The sequence below is a fragment of the Schistocerca serialis genome, chromosome 4 (assembly GCF_023864345.2).
Source record: "Schistocerca serialis cubense isolate TAMUIC-IGC-003099 chromosome 4, iqSchSeri2.2, whole genome shotgun sequence".
Lineage (NCBI taxonomy): Eukaryota > Metazoa > Arthropoda > Insecta > Orthoptera > Acrididae > Schistocerca > Schistocerca serialis.
Genome location: NC_064641.1, coordinates 862,155,559 through 862,175,288, shown reverse-complemented (window position 1 = coordinate 862,175,288; position 19,730 = coordinate 862,155,559). Strand labels below are relative to the sequence as shown.

The window sequence follows — 19,730 nt, the reverse complement described above, 5'->3', positions numbered from 1 at the left end:
TAGAGCGACAGACTAGTTTGGTGCATTAAAAAACAGCTATGTGACAGTAAGCAACCTGCTTGTCCATTGCTGCACAATTCTACTTCAATCATCCAGGTGCACTTCTAGCTTTGCAAATCAGATATGTTTACACAACACCCTTGAACAGCTTGTAAACAAATGTTGTAACTTTGTACTCTAACACAGTATATGCTACTTCTGCTGATATTGTCTTCTGGTGGTGATACAAGACTGACTATAATGAAGCTTGGTATAAGGGAAGAAAAAAATTCTAGGTAAAAAAATAGTTCTGCAGCAACACATCATGACAAATAGTGCTTTAATAATGCAAAGTGTTTCATTTCGTTATTTATTTTTTACTTTTTTTTTTACTGCTTTCTGTACTAATCATCCTTTAAATTTCATAGTCATTCAATATTTTTCTGATAGTCATTCAATATTTTTCTGAATCTAATACAAAAAAAAAAAGAAGTTGCAGTTTATGTAATGAACAAAAAAAGATGTGTTTGTGTTTATCACAGATGATGGTTCATACATACATGGGCCAGCACACTGCTGTACTTTCTCTGTGTATGAATGCACATATCTATATTCCCCTTTCCATCACCTCTTTCCCACCCATCATTTTTTTACTCTATAGCTGTCAAATCAAACTGTCAAAGTTTCGAATTATAGAGAATTAGTTCTGCTTTCATTTACATCCTTTCACACAGCTTATACTTTTCTTATAAAATTCCACGAGGCAGAATGTTTGGATGTTTGGCCAGTATTTTTTGCCTTCAGGCAGTGAAATTGCAAGTAATTGTCAACCACAATATTATTGCACCTGGGAGTGAGGGTGCTTTGGTCAGCTTATTGTAAGTTTTTATCACGATATTTCATGAGAACATGCTGAATCACTTGATAGTATATGCGCAACTCTCCTGAAATAATTAACAATGTGATGTATTTTTCTTAGCCACCACTGTACTTGTTTAATGTAATGTCACCACATATTTCCAATAACAGCCATGAGAGGCCAAGTGCAATAATATTGTGGTCAGGTAATACTGATGACAGACACATATAAAAGTAGAAAACACTGATTCAGCTTTCAGACTGTTAGTGCTTTTCTCAAGGAGGAAAAAGAAGTAGGTTGGTAAAGGTTGGAATGAAGGACAGGTCACTCACACCCAAGTCTGATAATGAGGGAAGACAAAGATAAAGGGAAAGGCATCCGAGAGGGTTGGAGATCAGAGTTCCATATTCATTATGCACCATACAACTGATTGTATAATGTAAATCGATTGATAAAAAAATCTACTCACCAAGGAGCAGCTTATCTATCTATTTTTTTATCTATCCATTATCAATAATTGATTATTTTCATTGTTATACAACTGATTGTGTCACATAGCCTAGTGATATTCTAGCCTTAGAAGCTTTCCATCCTTAGTTTTTGTTCTCCAGAATTTTGTTTTGACATAAAGACTGTAGGCTACATTCAACTGGTCATAATAGTAAATATAATATCTAGTGTGGCTTTAAAAATATTTCTGGTATGAGAATAACAATAGTAATTCGAATAATGAAAACTATAGATGTCTTCCACACTTAAGCTCTCTGTAAGGAAATATAGTTAATAAAGGTGAATAGAACCAAACTGCACACAAATATAATCACGTAATGGGCCAGCAGATTACAAGAAAAGCAGACAAGAAATGTGAGAAATGACATTTAAACAGTAAAGAGACACTCCTTGCATTTACGAGGCATGTTTTTTTTAAAGTACCGTTTTGAAATTTAAAAAAGGTGTGCTATGATATCTCAATAATTTTATTTTTACATGAAAGCCTGTACCTTAATCTACTCTTCTACATAATTCCCGTCAATATTGAGGCACTTGACATAACATTGTACCAGTTTTTTAATATCCTCCTCATAGAAGTCTGCCACTGCAGCATCACTGTGTTTACTTCGTCATCGTCCTGAGACGCTGACTGCCCAGGTGTTTCTTCAAGTGCAGGAACAGATGGTAGTCACTGGGCACAAGATCGGGGCGGTAAGGAGGATGATCTAGAGTTTCCCATCGAAAAGATGTGATGATATCTTTGGTCTGATTCGTCACATGCGGACGGGCATTGTCTTGAAGCAAAACGATGCCCTTGCGCAACTTCCATGGACTGTTGCTTTGATCCTGGTGTGACGAAGGCCACCCGCATTTCATCACCCATAACAATTTGGCTGAAGAAATCATCACCATCGTTGTGGTACCGCTCAAGGAAAGTCAATGCACTGTCTAAACGTTTGTTTTTGTGCACATCTGTCAACATTTTCGGTACCCAACGTGCGCACACTTTCAGTAATTCAAGTGCTCGGTCACAATGCCATACAAAACACTATGAGAAACATTAGGAAAGTTATCCTGCAAGGAGGAATTTGTAAAGCGTCTGTTTTCTCTCACCTTATTTTCCACTTTCTGCACCAAACTTTCATTAACGACCGAAGGACGTCCACTCCGTTCTTCATCATGCACATTTGTGCAGCCATCTTTAAATGCTCTCACCCACTTTGTTACCATTCCATCACTCATAATGTTTTCTCCGTAAACTGCACAGCTCGCATGATGAATATCGATCGCTTTTAATCCTTTAGCACGAAGAAATCTTATAACAGCCCATACTTCACAGTCAGTGGGACTCACGATTATTGGAGGCATCTTAAACACTCAGTACACAACATAAACAAGGAAGAATCAGACTGTAATGGCATCAGTGCATAGATTAAGGTACAGGCTTTCATGTAAAAATAAAATTATTGAGATATCTTAGCACGTCTTTTTTTAATTTCAAAACAGTACTTACTTAAATAACACGACTCGTACAGGGAGTGTGTAACCTCTTTTGACACAGGCTTGTTAAAGAAGGCAAAGATAAGCACATAAGACAATCTGGAGAATGGACAGGTGAAAGCACTGTAAAAAATGGATACAGATGTCTCAAACTACAGTCATGATATTTCTAGATTAAAGCTGATCTTATTTCTTCACCAACTAATAAGAAACATCAAAAGATAGGAAGAAAATTTTAATTTTGCTGGATGAATAACGAAGTCTAGAAATGTCTTCTAGTCAAACCAAAATTGCATATAACTCTTATGTAGTAAGAAATTAATTTCTTCATAACATATTCATCCACCACGAGTGAAATGTTACACACATATGCAGTGTACAGATTTCTGAGACAAACTAAATTCTGTGCTACATTACCTTGCTATTCCTTTGTGAGCTATGTCTGTACGGTACTGTGCACCATCAAATTTTATAGTGCTAACACACATCTTCCTTGCCCTTGCTGCAGCAACAGTTAAGTCATGAGCAAGAGCCACTGATATTAGCACTCGACCCCCATTAGTGACAATCTCGCCTGATGCATTTTGTGCTGTACCACTGTGAAACACGAGATTATTGGGTATTTGCATTGCTTCCTCAATCCCTGAAACAGAGTTCAAAGTTTACATTTAGTTATATTGTTCCCATCAATACCAAATCGACAGAAATGAAAAATTCTGTAAGAAGTAATAAGTGTATAAAACTCAATCACACCCAAAGCTACATGACTGGGATACAACCAACATTACATTTCTGAAATGAATGGAAAAAATACTGATCCAGTATGTGCAATGTCTCACATCCAAGGACAGTACATTTTTGTGTTGTTTTCAATGGACAATCTTTTCTCTTAAAGAGCCAGTAAAACTTAGATCTTCTTCACCTACTGTCAACAATCAGATCTGACAAGGATGTTGAGAAGTCATAGGTACAGGCTGTACAATACACCAATGATTAAGTATAAGACTAAAAAGATGGTTTTGTAAATAAAAGATTACTACACTGAATTAAAAATATCATATCTTTTGTTTAAGGATTATGTCTGGAAAATGGAATTAACCCATGCGAAGAGTGGTGAGCAATATTGCACCAACAACTGAGGGCACCTACGGTTCTTTAAACATGTGTATGGAGAACAGGGTCCAAACATGTAATAAAACAATTCTGTCAAAATTTTCAATTATTATTTAGTAGTTTTCAAGCATAAACAGGTGCACATATACAGCTTTCAATGTGGCAGATCACCTGGCCACAGGGAACTGGTGCAAGAATATAAAGGCTATCTATGCGTTGGCTGTTTTGAGAGAACAATAGCCAATAAATAGGAAATTGTTCATGATTCACAGGGAGACTACGGTAATGTAAAAGAGGGTAACAGTGACCTGAAATCAATCCTCAATAATTAAGATTCCCAAACATTATAGGGGATGGCCACAAATAACCACCTGGATAATGCAACTATCATCTCAAACAATCAAAAATAATCAGTTGCTGATAATATAATGTAAATGGATAAATAAAATTAGATTTTTTTATCTATTGGTTTACATTATATTATCTCATACCACCAGTTTCTATCAGGAGCTGGACAGATTGAATCCCTACAATCAGGTGAGAATCTCCTAATCTTCGGCTGCTGTCACAGCAAATTAGCACAATGCATATGTTGTCAAGTCCATGCAACAAGTTTCTAAACTGCCTGAGAATAGAAACATCTAGAAGGGGAAGAGGAAGCAAAATGAAATTTGATGGGTTGGGAGGGTATGTAATGTTATTTCAGTGACCATGGTATCGAGTCAAATTTTCAAAGAACTTTGATGTACTAGTTCACTTATCAGTATGGAATAACATCTCCTCTGGCCTGGATGCTTACAATAATTTGGTTCGAAAGGGTGTCATGAAGCCGATGTATCCTTTCTGAGGTAAGATGGTCCACAACTGTTGCAATTAGTCCTTGAGGATACTGGCACTGCGAAGGAGTTGATATCCAAGCAGATCCCATACATGTTCTGTTAAGAACAGATTTGGGCTGGCCACTGTAGTCTCAATGTCATGCAAACAGTTCATAGATGTGTAGATGCATGCGGTAAGTGTGGATGAGAATTGTTCAGCTCCATGATACTGTTGCATGAGAGGTAACACATGAGGACACAGGATGTCTCTATGGTTGTACAATTAAGAGCTCCCTCAATCACTACCACCAGTTAACTGAAGTCGTACCTGAGGGCTCCCCATACCTTGAGTCAGGAGTAACACTGCTATTCCTCTCAAAAATATTGGAAGAATGAGATCTGTCCTCAAGTCACCACTGTAAAGAATCGTGTTTCATTGCTGAACTCAATGCAATGCCATTCATCAGTAGTCTATGCTTCCTGGTCATAGCACCACTTCGAATGCAGCTACTTGTGTAGTGTTATTAATGGCAGCATACACGTGGGATGTTAATTCCCCAGTCCGGCTATTACTAGTCTCTGATCAATGGCACAGGATGACATAGAATGTTACTTGTTCTTGGATGGCAGGTCCAGATACAAAGGTGTTACAATGTGCTCAGTCATGATCAGATGTGGTCAACTGGAACCTCGATGATGAGTACCCCCATCCACACATTCCCCTGTAGTCCAGCATCAGGCAGCTGTCATGTCCGAATGCTCCATCAGTCTGGATAGTGCACAATTCAACCAGCTGGCCAAGTAGAGACCTACAATGAAGCCCCTTTAAAACCCCGTGAGGGGCCAATAATGCTCTCTAAGAAGAGTTCACGGCATCTACATGTACTTCACAGTGATCACTAAACATCTGACATGGTTCACGCTCCCAATATACCCCTATGGGACCTTGTAATAATATTGAATACCTATAACACTAATGCACCATGGTAGCCGTTTTACCTGTCACAGAGAAATTTAACTCTAAATCATTTACACACCCATCAATGGTGTGTACAAGTGCAAAGTTACACTGACTTTCGACCTTGTCTTCTGTGTGCTTCACTTGTTTTGTCAGGCACTGTATAGTGACTGAAATGAGGCATGCTTCAACTTGTTTCCAAAAAGGTGGGTTATGTCTGGCAGGAGCACAGTGTGCTAATATAGAGATGCTGTAGACTAAGAAGATCAGTAAAGATCATAATACCCCATTTACATTCATTCTGATTTAAACATTTCAAAAACTCTTGCAGTAAATACAATCAAATGATCTGAATATTACCAATCAGTGGTGGAAAATGTTGAGATGGGAGGATCCTACGCAAATAGATAGAACTGAGTGTTGTGCATTCCAAATAAAAAAATTCCTTACAAAACAATTAATTAGTTGTAACACATATTAGATTGCAGTGATATGACAAGTCAAAGGTAGTAAAACACTAGATCCATTATGTTCATTCATTATTTTAGTTATATGCTGCAAACTGTTCATTTAGTTAAATAACATCCTTGGCTCTTGTTACATACAGACTGCAGTAACTTGTTTACGTAATATTATGAACGTGTAAAAACATCACCATATGCAAAGAAAATTAGTATATTGCATCCTTATGTATAAGAATAATAAGTAGTGCATTAAATAATTACCAGTAATAACTTTGCCTTTGGTAGATGACTCAGGATATTTCTGACTTGCCATTACAACTCCAACCGCATAGAACTCTCTTTTCCATTTCAGATTCACATTTGCCAGCAAATTACTGCAGCATGCCTGTATGAAACACATTTTTAAAAAAATAATATTCCTGTCATCATCCAATTCTTAACTCTCCAAAAATAATAGTTTTCAGAGAAAAATGTTGCAGTAACTGCAGTTCATAATTATGGTACATACCCTCATGACCTGATACAGGTCTGATTCAAGCAGAGGAAGAATCACTTGAGTTTCCGGATCACCAAATCGACAATTGAATTCCAGTACCTTAGGGCCATCATTTGTAAGCATCAGTCCAGCATATAACACTCCTGGAAAAAAATCATATACCAGAGGAGAGGAGTTAAGTTGTGCAGAACCCTTACTTAAGTGAGATACTGACTGTGCATACAAGAAGTTTGGTAACCAAATAAAAAAGAGTGACAGTGTCAAATTTTTCAGTCACAGTGTCCTTGTCACTGACCATATAAGAAAGCATTCGCCTACTGACTTATTATTTTCTGGAGCACCACCCAAGTACAACTAAAAAAGGAAAAAGAAAATCTCTCAGAGTTGTATATGATAACTCAGTTACAATATTCAGAAAGAATTTACCGAGTGAAAAATGGGAAGAAGTTTACCAAGAACACACAAGGAATTTTAATTTTTTTCATAATAATACTCTTACAACATAACAAATCCAGTTTTCCTTTGCAACCCATCTATGAAATTTACAGTGGAAGCTGAGAAAAACTGGCAACTATCTGGAATCAGAAAATCTAGTGCTGAGAATAGGGAGCTTTATTTTTTCAGGGAAGTCATTGTTCTGCATTTAGTTTTGAAATATGGGTCCACAGCTGCTCCAAATTTCTCTGTGGAAGTTATTGTCCTACATAGGCTGTTTTCATTTTTGAAATAAACACTTTAGTTTATGATTTTGCAACATTAAATATTTTTTCTCCGTTGGGCATTTTCAAGATACCTCCATCACAGTGAAAAACTACAATCACGTATCTTACTTTCCACACATTAATGTGGAGAAAGCTCCATCTAATGATTTTTAAGCATACCTATAATAAAGGTTGCTTTTGAATGTGGTGGTGATGAGCACAACTTCCACAAATGTCAATTCCATATGTAGAATAGTCAATTCCGTATTTAAAATATAAAATGCAACCCTTATGTGAGTCTTTTTCACTGTGCCAGCATCAGCCGCACTAAATCTATTGGTTCACATTTAAAATAAAATTGGAAATGATGTGCTTAACATTTCAACTTAAATGTGAACCAACGGATTCAATGTAGCTGACACTGGCACAGTAACAAAGGCCCACATAAGGGTTGCATTTTACATTTTAAATACGGAATTGGCATATATGTGTGAGATGTGTCCATTACCACCACGTTCATAAGCACCTTTATTAGAGGTACCATTAGATGGAGCTTCCTCCACACAAATGAGTTCAAAATAAGACATGATTAGACTTTTTCACTGTGGTGGAGATAGTTTGAGAATGCCCAAGGGGGTGAAATTAGCTAATAGAGGAAAATCATGAAATAAAGTGTTTATTTCAAAAACAAAAACAGCCTATGCAGGACAATGACTTCCCTGAAGAAATTTGCAGCTGCAGTTGATACATACAGAAGACCACTGAGAACTTTATTTAATGCAAAGGGATAACTCTAGTCAAGACTTAAAAACAAACTACAAGCAGTATTGCAAAATTCTTCAATGTGTCATCAAAAAGGCAAAAACCATGTACTATGCACAAAAAACTCAATATTCCATGAACTAGGCAAGAGCAATTTGGAGCATTATTAGGCATGAAGTGAATAAGCTCAGCACGGCAAATATATTGAACTCCCAGGTGACATTGGCATCAAGGCAGATAACACAAAATTAAAATCTTTGGATACTAAATTCAATGTACCAACAGTAGCTGAAAACATAGGGACAAAAAATTGTCCATCAAAGTCAGATCCAGTCAACTTACTTAGACACGTAATGCCTACTCCACCACCAGATGTCAGTTTTGCCAACACCTGTGTCAGAGAGATTATTACACTCACAGGTCACTAAAAAAAAGTAACTTTTTGGCTACAATGGTATCTCAGCCAACATACTAATCTCTTTTGCTGACTTGATAGTGTCACTCATACATTATCTTCGTGATCAGGTGATAAGTAAAGCTGAGGGAGGAGGCATGCAGTGGCAACACTTATATACAAAAGTTGAGATACACAACTGATGTCTAATTGTAGACCAATCTACTTCCTTCCCATGTTCTCAAAGATATTTGAGAAAACAGCTTACAAAAGAATACTCAACCAACTTTCTGAGAATAATCTTTTAACAGTCTCTCAATTTGACTTCCGTAAAGGCTTCTCTACTACGGATGCAATTTTCCATTTCAAAAACTCTGTTCCAGCAGAACTAGACAACAAAAATTGCCCTGCTGGTGTTTTCTGTGATCATGCCAAGACGTATGACTGTAGATACCATAAAATTCTGCTAGGGAAACTGGCATGGTATGGCAATTAAGGCCTTCCCCTCACTTGAATGAAGTCATATGTTAACAACAGAAAACAGTGTCATATTAATAATGACACAACATGTAAATTCTGCCTAACTCTAATATTTGTCCTTAGTCTCTGTTTTGCCTAGTACAGAGGTAGTTGGCTGTGGACTTGACTAGTGTGTTGCATCCATAAGTAGGTTTACACTAGCAGTTTGAAGTAATGTTGTCTGTTGTTGCCTGAGTGAATGGAATGTACAGAACAGTATTTTTTTTTTTTTCCTCCAGCATAATGGTAACACAGCCATAATTACAGTGATATGTGATTTGTTTGTGGAACATTTGCCAAACATCCAACCTCCATTTTGATGAGGTATCTTCAAATTAAATTTAAGATTTGAAGAGACTGGCTTGGTAGCAGAGCTTCTTTATTCAGGTGGGCCAAAGCCTGTTGTTACAGAAGAGAGTCTTAATGTCGATGTGCAATGTTCTGTGCAAACACCAATTAAATCTCAATGAAGAATGTTCAAGGAGAATAAACTAGCAAGAACAAGCCTATATAAGATTCAAAAGAAGCTGAAATTGAGATCATAGAGACATGCTTTACTTCAAGGCCTCAATGAAGATGATCCAGACAGGCTTCTGGAATTCTGTGAGATGCACACAGTTCAATAAGCAGCCAATCCCAAGTTTTACAAAAGCATTCTTTGAAGTGATGTAGCAACTTTTATGGTGAATGGAAGAGTCTCTACTGAGATTATATGAATCCCTATGTGGCGATGAAGACAGAGTTAAATGTTCCTGGTATGATGGGCTTATCGGACCTTATTTTTGTTAAGCGTGTTATCAGTTCTGTAAATTATCTTGATGTGCTTCAATAAGTGTTGTTAGAAACAAAAAATAGCCCACTCCACTTTTTTTAACATCTGCAGCTGCCTAAGGAAAAGATTATATGGCAACAAGATGGAGCACTCCTGCACCAAGGAGTTATTGAGACTTTCTAAATGAAAACTTTGATGAATGGATTTGCAGATGGGGTTAATGAATTGTCTCCAAGGTCCTAGGTATCATACACATAGATTTTTCAGTGTAGGGAATACAAAAAAAAAAAAAAGAAAAGAAAAGAAATTAGGTCTGTTCCGTCAAGATTTGTAATCTTGAGTATCTGAAGGAACAAACCCAATCAGAACTGGATAACCTACAGTCACGAAAGACTTGTGACAAAATTTGTAAATCAGTGTTGAAAAGATGCAATGTTTGCTAAGAATAGTGCGGTAATCACTTTAAGCATCTTTTGCAGGTTCACTGACCTCTTCATATATTTCTGTGATGTTGATAAATTTGTATTTTCATTTGTTTAGAACTATTGCACCAAATGCACTTTTGGCAACTAACTTACAGTCTACTTGAGTACATTAGCACCGGTCATAACTTTTTGTTAGCATACTTTAAAATGTACCCAGCAGTGGTTGCCTCTGCCTGTTAACATATAACCTGTCTGTCCACATCCCTGAAGATTCTCCTTGATGATATATGAAGGAATGACTGAATGCCATTGCTAATCTCAAATCTTATTGCATTGTTACTCTGTCACAATTTAATACCTTAATTAGAGTAATTGCTGAGGCAATTTTCAAGTGTCATAAGGATGAATATCTATGCGTACTGACCACTTAAGTCTGAACATACCTACAAAAGGTGTATTCTCCTTTCGCAGCCCGTCAACTGCTCTCTGCAACACTTTCTCTTCAACCATCTGCAGCTCCTTTGCTGATATTAGAGGACATGGACAATATGCACCCATTCCACCTGTGTTAGGACCTTCATCATTATTTTTTAATCTTTTGTGATCTTGGGAAGGTAACATGGCTCGTACTGCGTTACCATCTGAAAATGCTAATACCTGTAAATGGGAAGAAAGAAATATTTGAAAATTTTTTTCACCTACAAATTGTGTCTACATACAAAAATAATAACTTTAATGTCTTAAAATGTTCAAAGTCAATGGTGATCTTGAAACAATATATATGACTAATAAAGATATAACCAGTACTTTCAAGATTTTTTGTTCTATAGCTTTACAATATCAAATATGTTATCATTACTATTAAATACATTGGTGACACCGTTACATAGTGCAAGCATCACCAATGTCTTTAACAGTAATGACAATGAAATATAAATGTGTCAGCTCATTTTAGGTTGATATGGCCTAATAGCCATAACATCTTCACTTGATAATGGCCTAAGGCCAAAATTGCAATCGTGAATTAAAGAAAGTGTTACAGTCGCTGGTGTAAATATAATAAAGGTCTACATGACTGTGAATCCCAGGTATAAAAGGTTAAGTAATTTTTGTTTTTTATTTATATAAATTGCATAATATGGCTCTTTGTGAGAGTAAAATTTTAACTGTTTGCTGTGATGTTCCACTATAATTTGGACTTATTGTGGGGCTGTTGGTCCTTGATTAGTATGCTGTGTCATTGATAAATGTTTAACAGTTCTTTAAAGTTATTGGAAAATCATTAATATAGCTTCAGAACAGGAGTGGGCCCAGTACTGACCTATATTTGGCATTTTTTATACTCCGATTCTGATTTTCAGTTTACTAATGTAGTGCAGCTTGCCTCGTAAGGAAATTCAGTTTCCTTTCATGCAAGTAGGATGGCCAGAGCAGGAACAGTTTACCATACAATATTTTGTGGATTGCACAATGAAGTAACTTGCGAAGGTTAGAAAATACACCAACACAATTATTTTTCTTGTTTAACTCTGCCAGGACTTTGAGAGGTAAATGTATAGATAAAAAGTCTATTCACCAAGTGGCGGCAGGGCAACACATACACAAAAAAGGATTTAACTTTTACAAGCTTTTAGAGCTAGTGGCTCTTTCTTATGGCAGAAGAATTGAAGGGGAAGGAAGAGGGGAGGGGGGGGGGGAGAGGAAAAGCACTGGAGAGGTTTAGAGAAAGGGGTACCGTTCAAAAACATCAAATAGAACCCTGAGTCAGGGGTATTCACTGTTGGTGTTGTAATTGTCTGCTGGAGGAGGTCCAGTGCACCCATATTTTGCTGTTTATTAGCAAGCACAAAGTATGTTTATATGAAAAGAATCACCAATTTGGTAACTAATGATTGCAATGTGTATTCACTTTTCACAAACTCATTATCTGTGATCTCAATTTCAATCACTTCACTGATTTTATTTATTTATTTATATGTTTTTTGTTTAATAATCTGCAGACTGTAACTTTTCTTTGTGTGTGTGTGGGGGGGGGGGGGGGGGGGAGTTTCTTACTTTTGTGCATAGTACATGTGTGTTGATGTTTTTGATAATTTTTACAATTATGGAGTATCAACACTCGGCTACAGACTCCACTGGATTGGCTACATGGGATCCTTTACTATAGTGCCACAGACAGAAAAGTATAAAAGTAAAACACTACTTAGTTTTTGTAACTAACAGTTCATTTGTTGGGAAGGTGAAAGCGATATGATGGAAAAGTTAAAAAGGAAGATAAGGTTACTCAATCACCATGATAAGAGAGGCCACCTGTAGTGAGGATCGAGGTAGACAAGAGAAGAACCTACATCTATAAACACCTGTGATGTGGGTGGCAGACAGTACTTCCCACTGAACCATAATTGGGTTTCTTTTTCCAACTGTATTTGCAAATGGAGTGCAGAAAGAATTACTGCTTGAATGCCTGTGTGCACACTGCAATTAGTCTGATCTTGCCTCTATGATCCCAGCAAGAGCAACACAGAAGAGGCTGAGGTATATTCCTAGATTCTTAATACGTGTCCTTGAATCTTTGGAAGTAATCTTTCACAGTTTAATTGGCACATCTGTTCCAATATATCAAACAGTTTAGGTTTTTCAGCATTTGCTTGATTCTGTCCTGTAACTCAAACAAGCCTGTGATCACTCATGCTGCCCTTCTTTGTATACATTCAATATCCCCTTTTAGTCCTATTTTTTTATCGTTCCCACACATTACTAAATATTCTAAGAAGGGACCACATGTACGTATATTGTATGCAGTCCCCCTGACTGCATTTTCCCAATATCCCACCAATGAACTGACATTGCCACCTGCTTCACTATGATTGATCCCATGCGATTACTCCATTTGATATCCATACAAACTGTTACATCCAAGTATTTGTATGAGTTGACTGGTTCTACCTGAGAAACATTGCTATTACAATCATAGGATCCTACTTTCCTGTGTTTTGTGAAATATAGTGTTTTGTACGAAAGCGAATTCCCAATATTCACACCACTTTGATATCAAATCAAGATCTGACTGGATATCTGTGCAGTTCTCATTGGGTAGCACTTCATTATACACAACTGCAAATCAATAAACATTGTCAGTCACATCATTATTATACAACATGAACTGCAAGTGTTACATTAAGCTTTCCAGGCACATGTCTAAAGTTACTTCTACTTCAGTTGATACTCCATCCAAGGTAAACCCAATGGTCAGTGGACTGTCCAACCATGATGATCAAATGTTAAGAATAAAATCTGCTGGTGAGTTTGGTTAAGATCTTAGAAGAAAAGAAATGCATCACAGACTCATAAACTATGACTCCATCACAGTATTTAAGGCTAAGGAGAAATTTATAAAACTGACATTGTTAATGTAAAATTTAACTCTTTCCTTAAACATATTCCTGGAACACAGTGAGGCTTGTCACTCCTTAAAACAAATAAGGGCACATATCAACAGAAGCAAGGATAAGAGGTAGATAACTCATGGGATTAAAGTTATCTTGTGCTAGGAAGAAAGAGCACAGTGTAATTCAGATAATAAGCAGTAGTCCAGATTTGAATTCCATCAACTCCACTGTCATTAGTATTATACAATCCTCCATTCTGTCATTAAAAAAAGTGAAACTCATGTACTATGCTTAAAAAATAAAATACTCCAAGAACAAGGCACAAACTATTTGAAACATTATTAAATAACAAACAAAACTTGTAATGCAAATGAAATCTAGACTCCAGAAAACAGCTCTGCCAGAAATGGTGACACAATGAAAACACTGGCCACCAAATTCAATGATTACCTCCTCACTGTGGCTGCAAACACTGATTCACTGGTAAACAACCAAGTACACATATGTTAGAAGTACTTGGGCAGGCACTGGGTGCATTAACTACATACAACCCAATGGAGATTACAGAATTCATGTCGTCACTAAAAAGTGGTAATTCCGCTGGCTACGATGGAGTTTCTAGCAGAATATTAAAATCTTGCACTGACATATTAGGATTACCATTAAGGTATTTTTGTAATCAATCAATGATATGAAGCATATTTCCTGATGCTTGAATGAACTACATTAACACTCCTCCACAAAACTGGAGATAAGCAAACCACATCTAATTACAGAACTATAACACTCCTTCCAATCTTTCTAAAAGTACTTCAGGAGGTAGCCAATGGGAGAATAATAACTCATTTAACTGAGAAGAACTTATTAACAGTCTCTTAGTTTGGCTTTCCTAAAGGATCCTCCACGCAGAAAGCAAAATGAGATCTCAGAAATGAAGTCATGGCAGAGCTAAACAAGAAAAAAAATTCTATTGGTATATTCTATGACCTGTCCAGAGCCTTTGATTGTGTGGATCACAAAATTCTACTTAGCAAACTAAAGTGTTAGGACATTAATGACATCCCTCTAGTACGGATGAAATCTCACCTCTATGATAAACCATCTCATTAACTGACTGTATCTTTGGCATAAAAAGAAACTTGGAATGGAGGTACATAACATGCAATGTGCCACAGGGTTCAGTACTGGACACACTCTTGTTTCTAACCTACATAAATGACTGTATGGCTTTAAAGAGCATTCCAAAAACTGTACCGTTTGCTGATGACATAAGGATACTAATCAAGTCTTCAAACTCAATCCTAGCAGTCACATCTCAGATGAGAAATGAACAGGCCTTCCAATGGTTCATGGCTAGCAGTGTAAGTTATAGTCTCACAAAGGTTCATATTATGCAATTTCAAAGAAGTAAGAATGATGTTTTAGCACCAGGAGTAGACATTTATGATCATATGATGGATGAAGCAAGGAGAGTAAATTTCCTTGAGGTTTAGCTTGATAAGTCCAAATGGAGTCAACACGTGCGTAAACTAATCAAGAAGCTCAATTCATCATGTTATTACTTTACATCTAAAGACAAGAGTGCTGGTTTATTTTGCGTATTTTCACTCCGCCTTTTCTTGTGGAGTTATCTTCTGTGTCATGTACCTAAACAATGGTGTAAAATGGATAATCTTACATCTTGCAGCAGAAGTCTTTTTCATCATCTTAGAATTCTTACACATTCTTTCCAATTGATTTACTCCTTTCAAAATTTACAGCACAAGTACACACAATTTCACTGATAAATTAACACGTTTGGCCATCACCCTCTATTCGTTACATGAAATGAAACTTGACAACCAAGCAAAAGCAGTGGAAGGGAGGCAGGACGTCTGACAACAACTATGACTTAACAACAGCTACAAAAGCAACATACAGCAATTTACCATATTGGTTTATCAAATGAGTGCAATTAAGCATTGTCAACAAAAATACATACTGAAACTTCCTCTCCAATAAGCAGTTCTTCTACAACAATTTTGTTTCCAGCATCACCAAAGCAACGATCATTAAGCATATTGTCAACAGTCTGACAGGCATGTTCCTGTGACTTTGCCACAACAACTCCTTTCCCTGCAGCAAGTCCACTAGCCTTCACCACAAGAGCAGGGAAAGTTGCACTGAGAACAAGCAACAGAAATAGCACATAAAAATTATACACATAAGTCATTTACTGAATTTGTATGGCATATTATTAGTACTAAAAATTGAGTTAAGAGATTTGTTGAGGATAACAGAGAGAAACTTCAAGAAGCATTAAAACAAAATCAACTGCTTCAAGAAAGATTAATTTAAAATAGTAGTCTAAGAAGAGAGTTCTAACTTCATATGGAAAGGTTCAGATGGATGTGAATAATATGTGATAAGTGATTTCAAAATTAAATTCTGTTGATGAATGCATACATGCCATGCAAAGGTTACTATGACAAACAATATACACCATTTGCTGCTAGATGAGAGCTTTATATGAGTAGAAAAAAAGTGTTTGCAAAGATGAAAATTTGTAGAAGTCATTACAATCTTTTATGCATTTACAATGACTACAGACAATGTAAAATCTATGAGATTTACAAGACCATTCACACAAATGATATGGCAAACTCATCACCAGTTCCATTCTGATTCTCAATATTCCGTAATAGCAGTCGTGTGCGTGTGAGGTGTGCATTTCTCTTTTCCGAAGAATACTTTGGCCATAAGCTTATAAGTAACAGTCTTTTCATAGTGCCTATCTGCAACCCAATGGTCATCTTTAAGGTGAGGAGCAATCTAACCTTTTCATAATATTACTAATATTCCGACCTGGACTTTTCATTGTTTGAAACATTAGTTTAACACTTTCTGTAACTATGGACATACCTCTTTATGAATTTCTTTGCTTCTTGGGCATCAGAGAAAGCACCCCATTGAGCTGTTGGTATTTCATGTCGCTTCATGAATTCTTTTGCCCAACTTTTATCAGACTCAATCCGAGATGCTTCCCGAGATGGTCCAAAGCAAGGGATACCAGCTGACAGCAGCTCGTTTGCAATGCCTCCAGCCAATGGATCCTCTGGGCCCACCACAACAAGCCCAACATTGTTCTGCTGGCACCATTTGGAAACAGCCTGCAACAGTGAATAAAATAATCAGGCTAAGTGGATAAAGAAGTTACCTAATTAACATTCACATTTGTGAAAAACTGTTCCGAAGAAATACTATAGATACTACATAACACATTCTTAAGTTTTTCATTTTCTTTGCAAATCCAGCTTTGTCATTTCCTGATTCTTTCTGCCAGTAATTCTATAAAAATAGTTAAATTGCTGACACAAATTCTAAAACATCTGAATTGGTAGAAACTTAAAGATAAATGGCTACTGTTCCACAAAAGCCTACTTAAAAAGTTTCAGCAAACAATATTAAGAAAGGGACTCCCCTATGTATCGCCCCATGCAGACTGCACAGACAAGATTATTATAGTGTGCATAGAGGTTACCAAGAAATCACTGTTCCACCATGCTCTATAAATGAATGGGCTGGGAAGAAGCCCCAATAAGTGATACTGTGGGAAGTACAATATGCTACGTACTTCATAGTTGTTTCCAGAGCATAGATGTAGATGTCAACTCATTTATTATTTTGCATTATTTGTAACTTATAACTAAGGCCTGTTTTAATTGATCTCTTATGTACACAGCAACAACAAATGGCTTTAAAATATTTTCAACATTTTATAAGTATTCCAGATTTGAGTGGAGTTCTGTATTCTGCCAAAAATGTCTTCTTTAGAAATGAATTGGGAAGCTCTGCAAGTTCAAGAAAGTGTACCTTGTTAGCTTTTGGTTTTACCAGTTACCTTGAATAACATGAGATGTATCACATATCAGAATACACAATAATATCCTAGCTTTTTGAAATGTTACCTCCTTCCCTGGGGAGGAGATGGGGTATAAGGTTGGTGTAGGTTAAATGTAAGGGAAGGTCACTCACAGCCCCAGGACAAGAGATCCACTTGAATGAAAGATCTATTTTTCACAAGTGTTTTGGAATGTAATCAGGATATCACACTGCTTTAATTGCATGAGAGGTATCTTTAAGTTTACATGGAGGATGATGGATTTGAACAAAGCAATGCTGTGTGACAACTACACATCAGCATTTGGTAAAGTAATACGACATCACTAAAAGCTGACACATCTGTCTTTCCAATACACAGCAATTGGTTAAAAATCTACAACACAAATAATATAAATAAATAAACTCACCTTGTAGTCTTTTATGTTGATATCAACTATTTTAACTTTCGTTATTTGTTGTATGCCAACATTGCCGGGAACTACATAGATCTCCTTCACCTGCAAAAATGGTAGGTGTAATGATGAGTGAAAATTTTCATTTGATTATGTTTCCACCTTATTTCCTATTATGGCAGAAACAAAACACCTAAACAGTTTGTGCTCAGAACTCATACTTTTTTATTTGGCCTGTAAGATGTCTTTACAAATGTGTTTCAGTAGCACTCCAAGGTCTGACAGCATGGATGCAGAATAAATGGTGGGACATACAACATTATTTGTACTTGGATCCAGCACCATTCCTCCTTCTGCATGCCCATATTATATAATAATGTGAGCAGCATTATTTGTTAAATATTTCCTCTTTGTTAATTAAAAGAACACTAGCATAAACAAAGATGAGTATGTACAGCAGTACAACTAAATTTTGCTTCTAATATAATATACATAAGTTTTATCATATAATCACAGCACTTAATAACTAATAACCTGCCTCTGTAGCTAAGGCTGCTAATATGCACTAGTGTGGTGACACTCAACTCGGGGGTCAGTAGGTTTGAATCATGGTGGTGGATAAAATTTTCCTGTCAGTTTTCGCTCAGCAAGGGGAGGAGAGGTGGTGATGTAAAGCTCCTGATCCCCAGGCTTTGCACCAATATCCTGGACTCAACTTGAGATCTCTCCACAGTGTCTCCTGATGTGAGGGCTAATATATCTCAGACAAGCACCTGCTTGCACCAGCCACCTGCATAAACAGATCTATTAGGCGGGTCCTTCACTGAGAAGGGGCACCCTGTTGGCCACCAAGCAGAGTCCAGGTCACACTGGCAGCCAGCAGAAGCCATCAGATAAGCTGCTAGAGGTCACAAACTATACGCACTAGTTTATTGCACGTAGACACATTATTGAAAATAGTATGTATGGTATTCTGTTGTGGGCAGCCTATTTAAGGCCATGCACAGACCACAGAAGTCAGTCTTTGCTGAGTAAGCCAAGGGTCCAGGTGCCAAGAGCAACTGCTCTACCACAATCAGGGGCTTACTTCAGTGTATCTGAGAAGATGCATCACAGTGCACTGCTGCTATCCCGCCAGGTCATCCTCCCAGAACATCCACTATGTTCTGGATCATTAACAACTGCCATATGGCCTACGGTGCTAGCTCAACAGTCTGGATCTGTAAATTATACCGGTTGTTGACTTTTGCATCACCAAACTATAAAATCCCTCACCTATTGTGGACAGTTACTATCAGTGATTGATGTCTAACTCCAGAAAACACAACTGACATTCTTGGTTATTTTCTGAATTATGTTTACAGGCTAATTCACACAGGATTAAGTTCCTTTCAATACCAGCCTTCTGCCAGACTGTTCAGAACACGTATTAACTGTTGTTCTATTAGAAATGGTCTTCTGTCAAGAGTTTTTAGTTATCTGGGTATTTAGCCAGAAATCAATTGCTATTATTGTAATTTGGCCTTCAGCCAATTACTGTTTCTTATTTTGGCCTCCAGCCATGGTCACCATCAATAAAAAGGGATTTACATCTACATTTATACTCCGCAAGCCACCCAACGGTGTGTGGCGGAGGGCACTTAACGTGCCACTGTTATTACCTCCCTTTTCTGTTCCAGTCGCGTATGGTTCACGGGAAGAATGACTGTATGAAAGCCTCCATGCGCGCTCGAATCTCTCTAATTTTACATTCGTGATCTCCTCGGGAGGTATAAGTAGGGGGAAGCAATATATTCGATACCTCATCCAGAAACG

At 37.1% G+C, this 19,730-nt stretch overlaps 1 protein-coding gene across 3 annotated transcripts in view; it reads right to left on the bottom strand.

Annotated features, from left to right (window-relative positions):
- Nucleotides 1-19,730, bottom strand: part of LOC126473508 (trifunctional purine biosynthetic protein adenosine-3) — an 81,103-nt gene that overhangs the window by 48,419 nt on the left and 12,954 nt on the right. For all 3 annotated transcript variants that reach the window (XM_050100602.1, XM_050100603.1, XM_050100604.1), the window contains exons 3-9: nt 17,931-18,020; nt 16,543-16,790; nt 15,623-15,803; nt 10,696-10,909; nt 6,692-6,822; nt 6,445-6,568; nt 3,248-3,473 (exon numbers count right to left, since the gene is read on the bottom strand). In XM_050100602.1, coding sequence (XP_049956559.1) covers nt 3,248-3,473; nt 6,445-6,568; nt 6,692-6,822; nt 10,696-10,909; nt 15,623-15,803; nt 16,543-16,790; nt 17,931-18,020 — 1,214 coding nt within the window. The remainder of the gene's footprint in view (nt 1-3,247; nt 3,474-6,444; nt 6,569-6,691; nt 6,823-10,695; nt 10,910-15,622; nt 15,804-16,542; nt 16,791-17,930; nt 18,021-19,730) is intronic.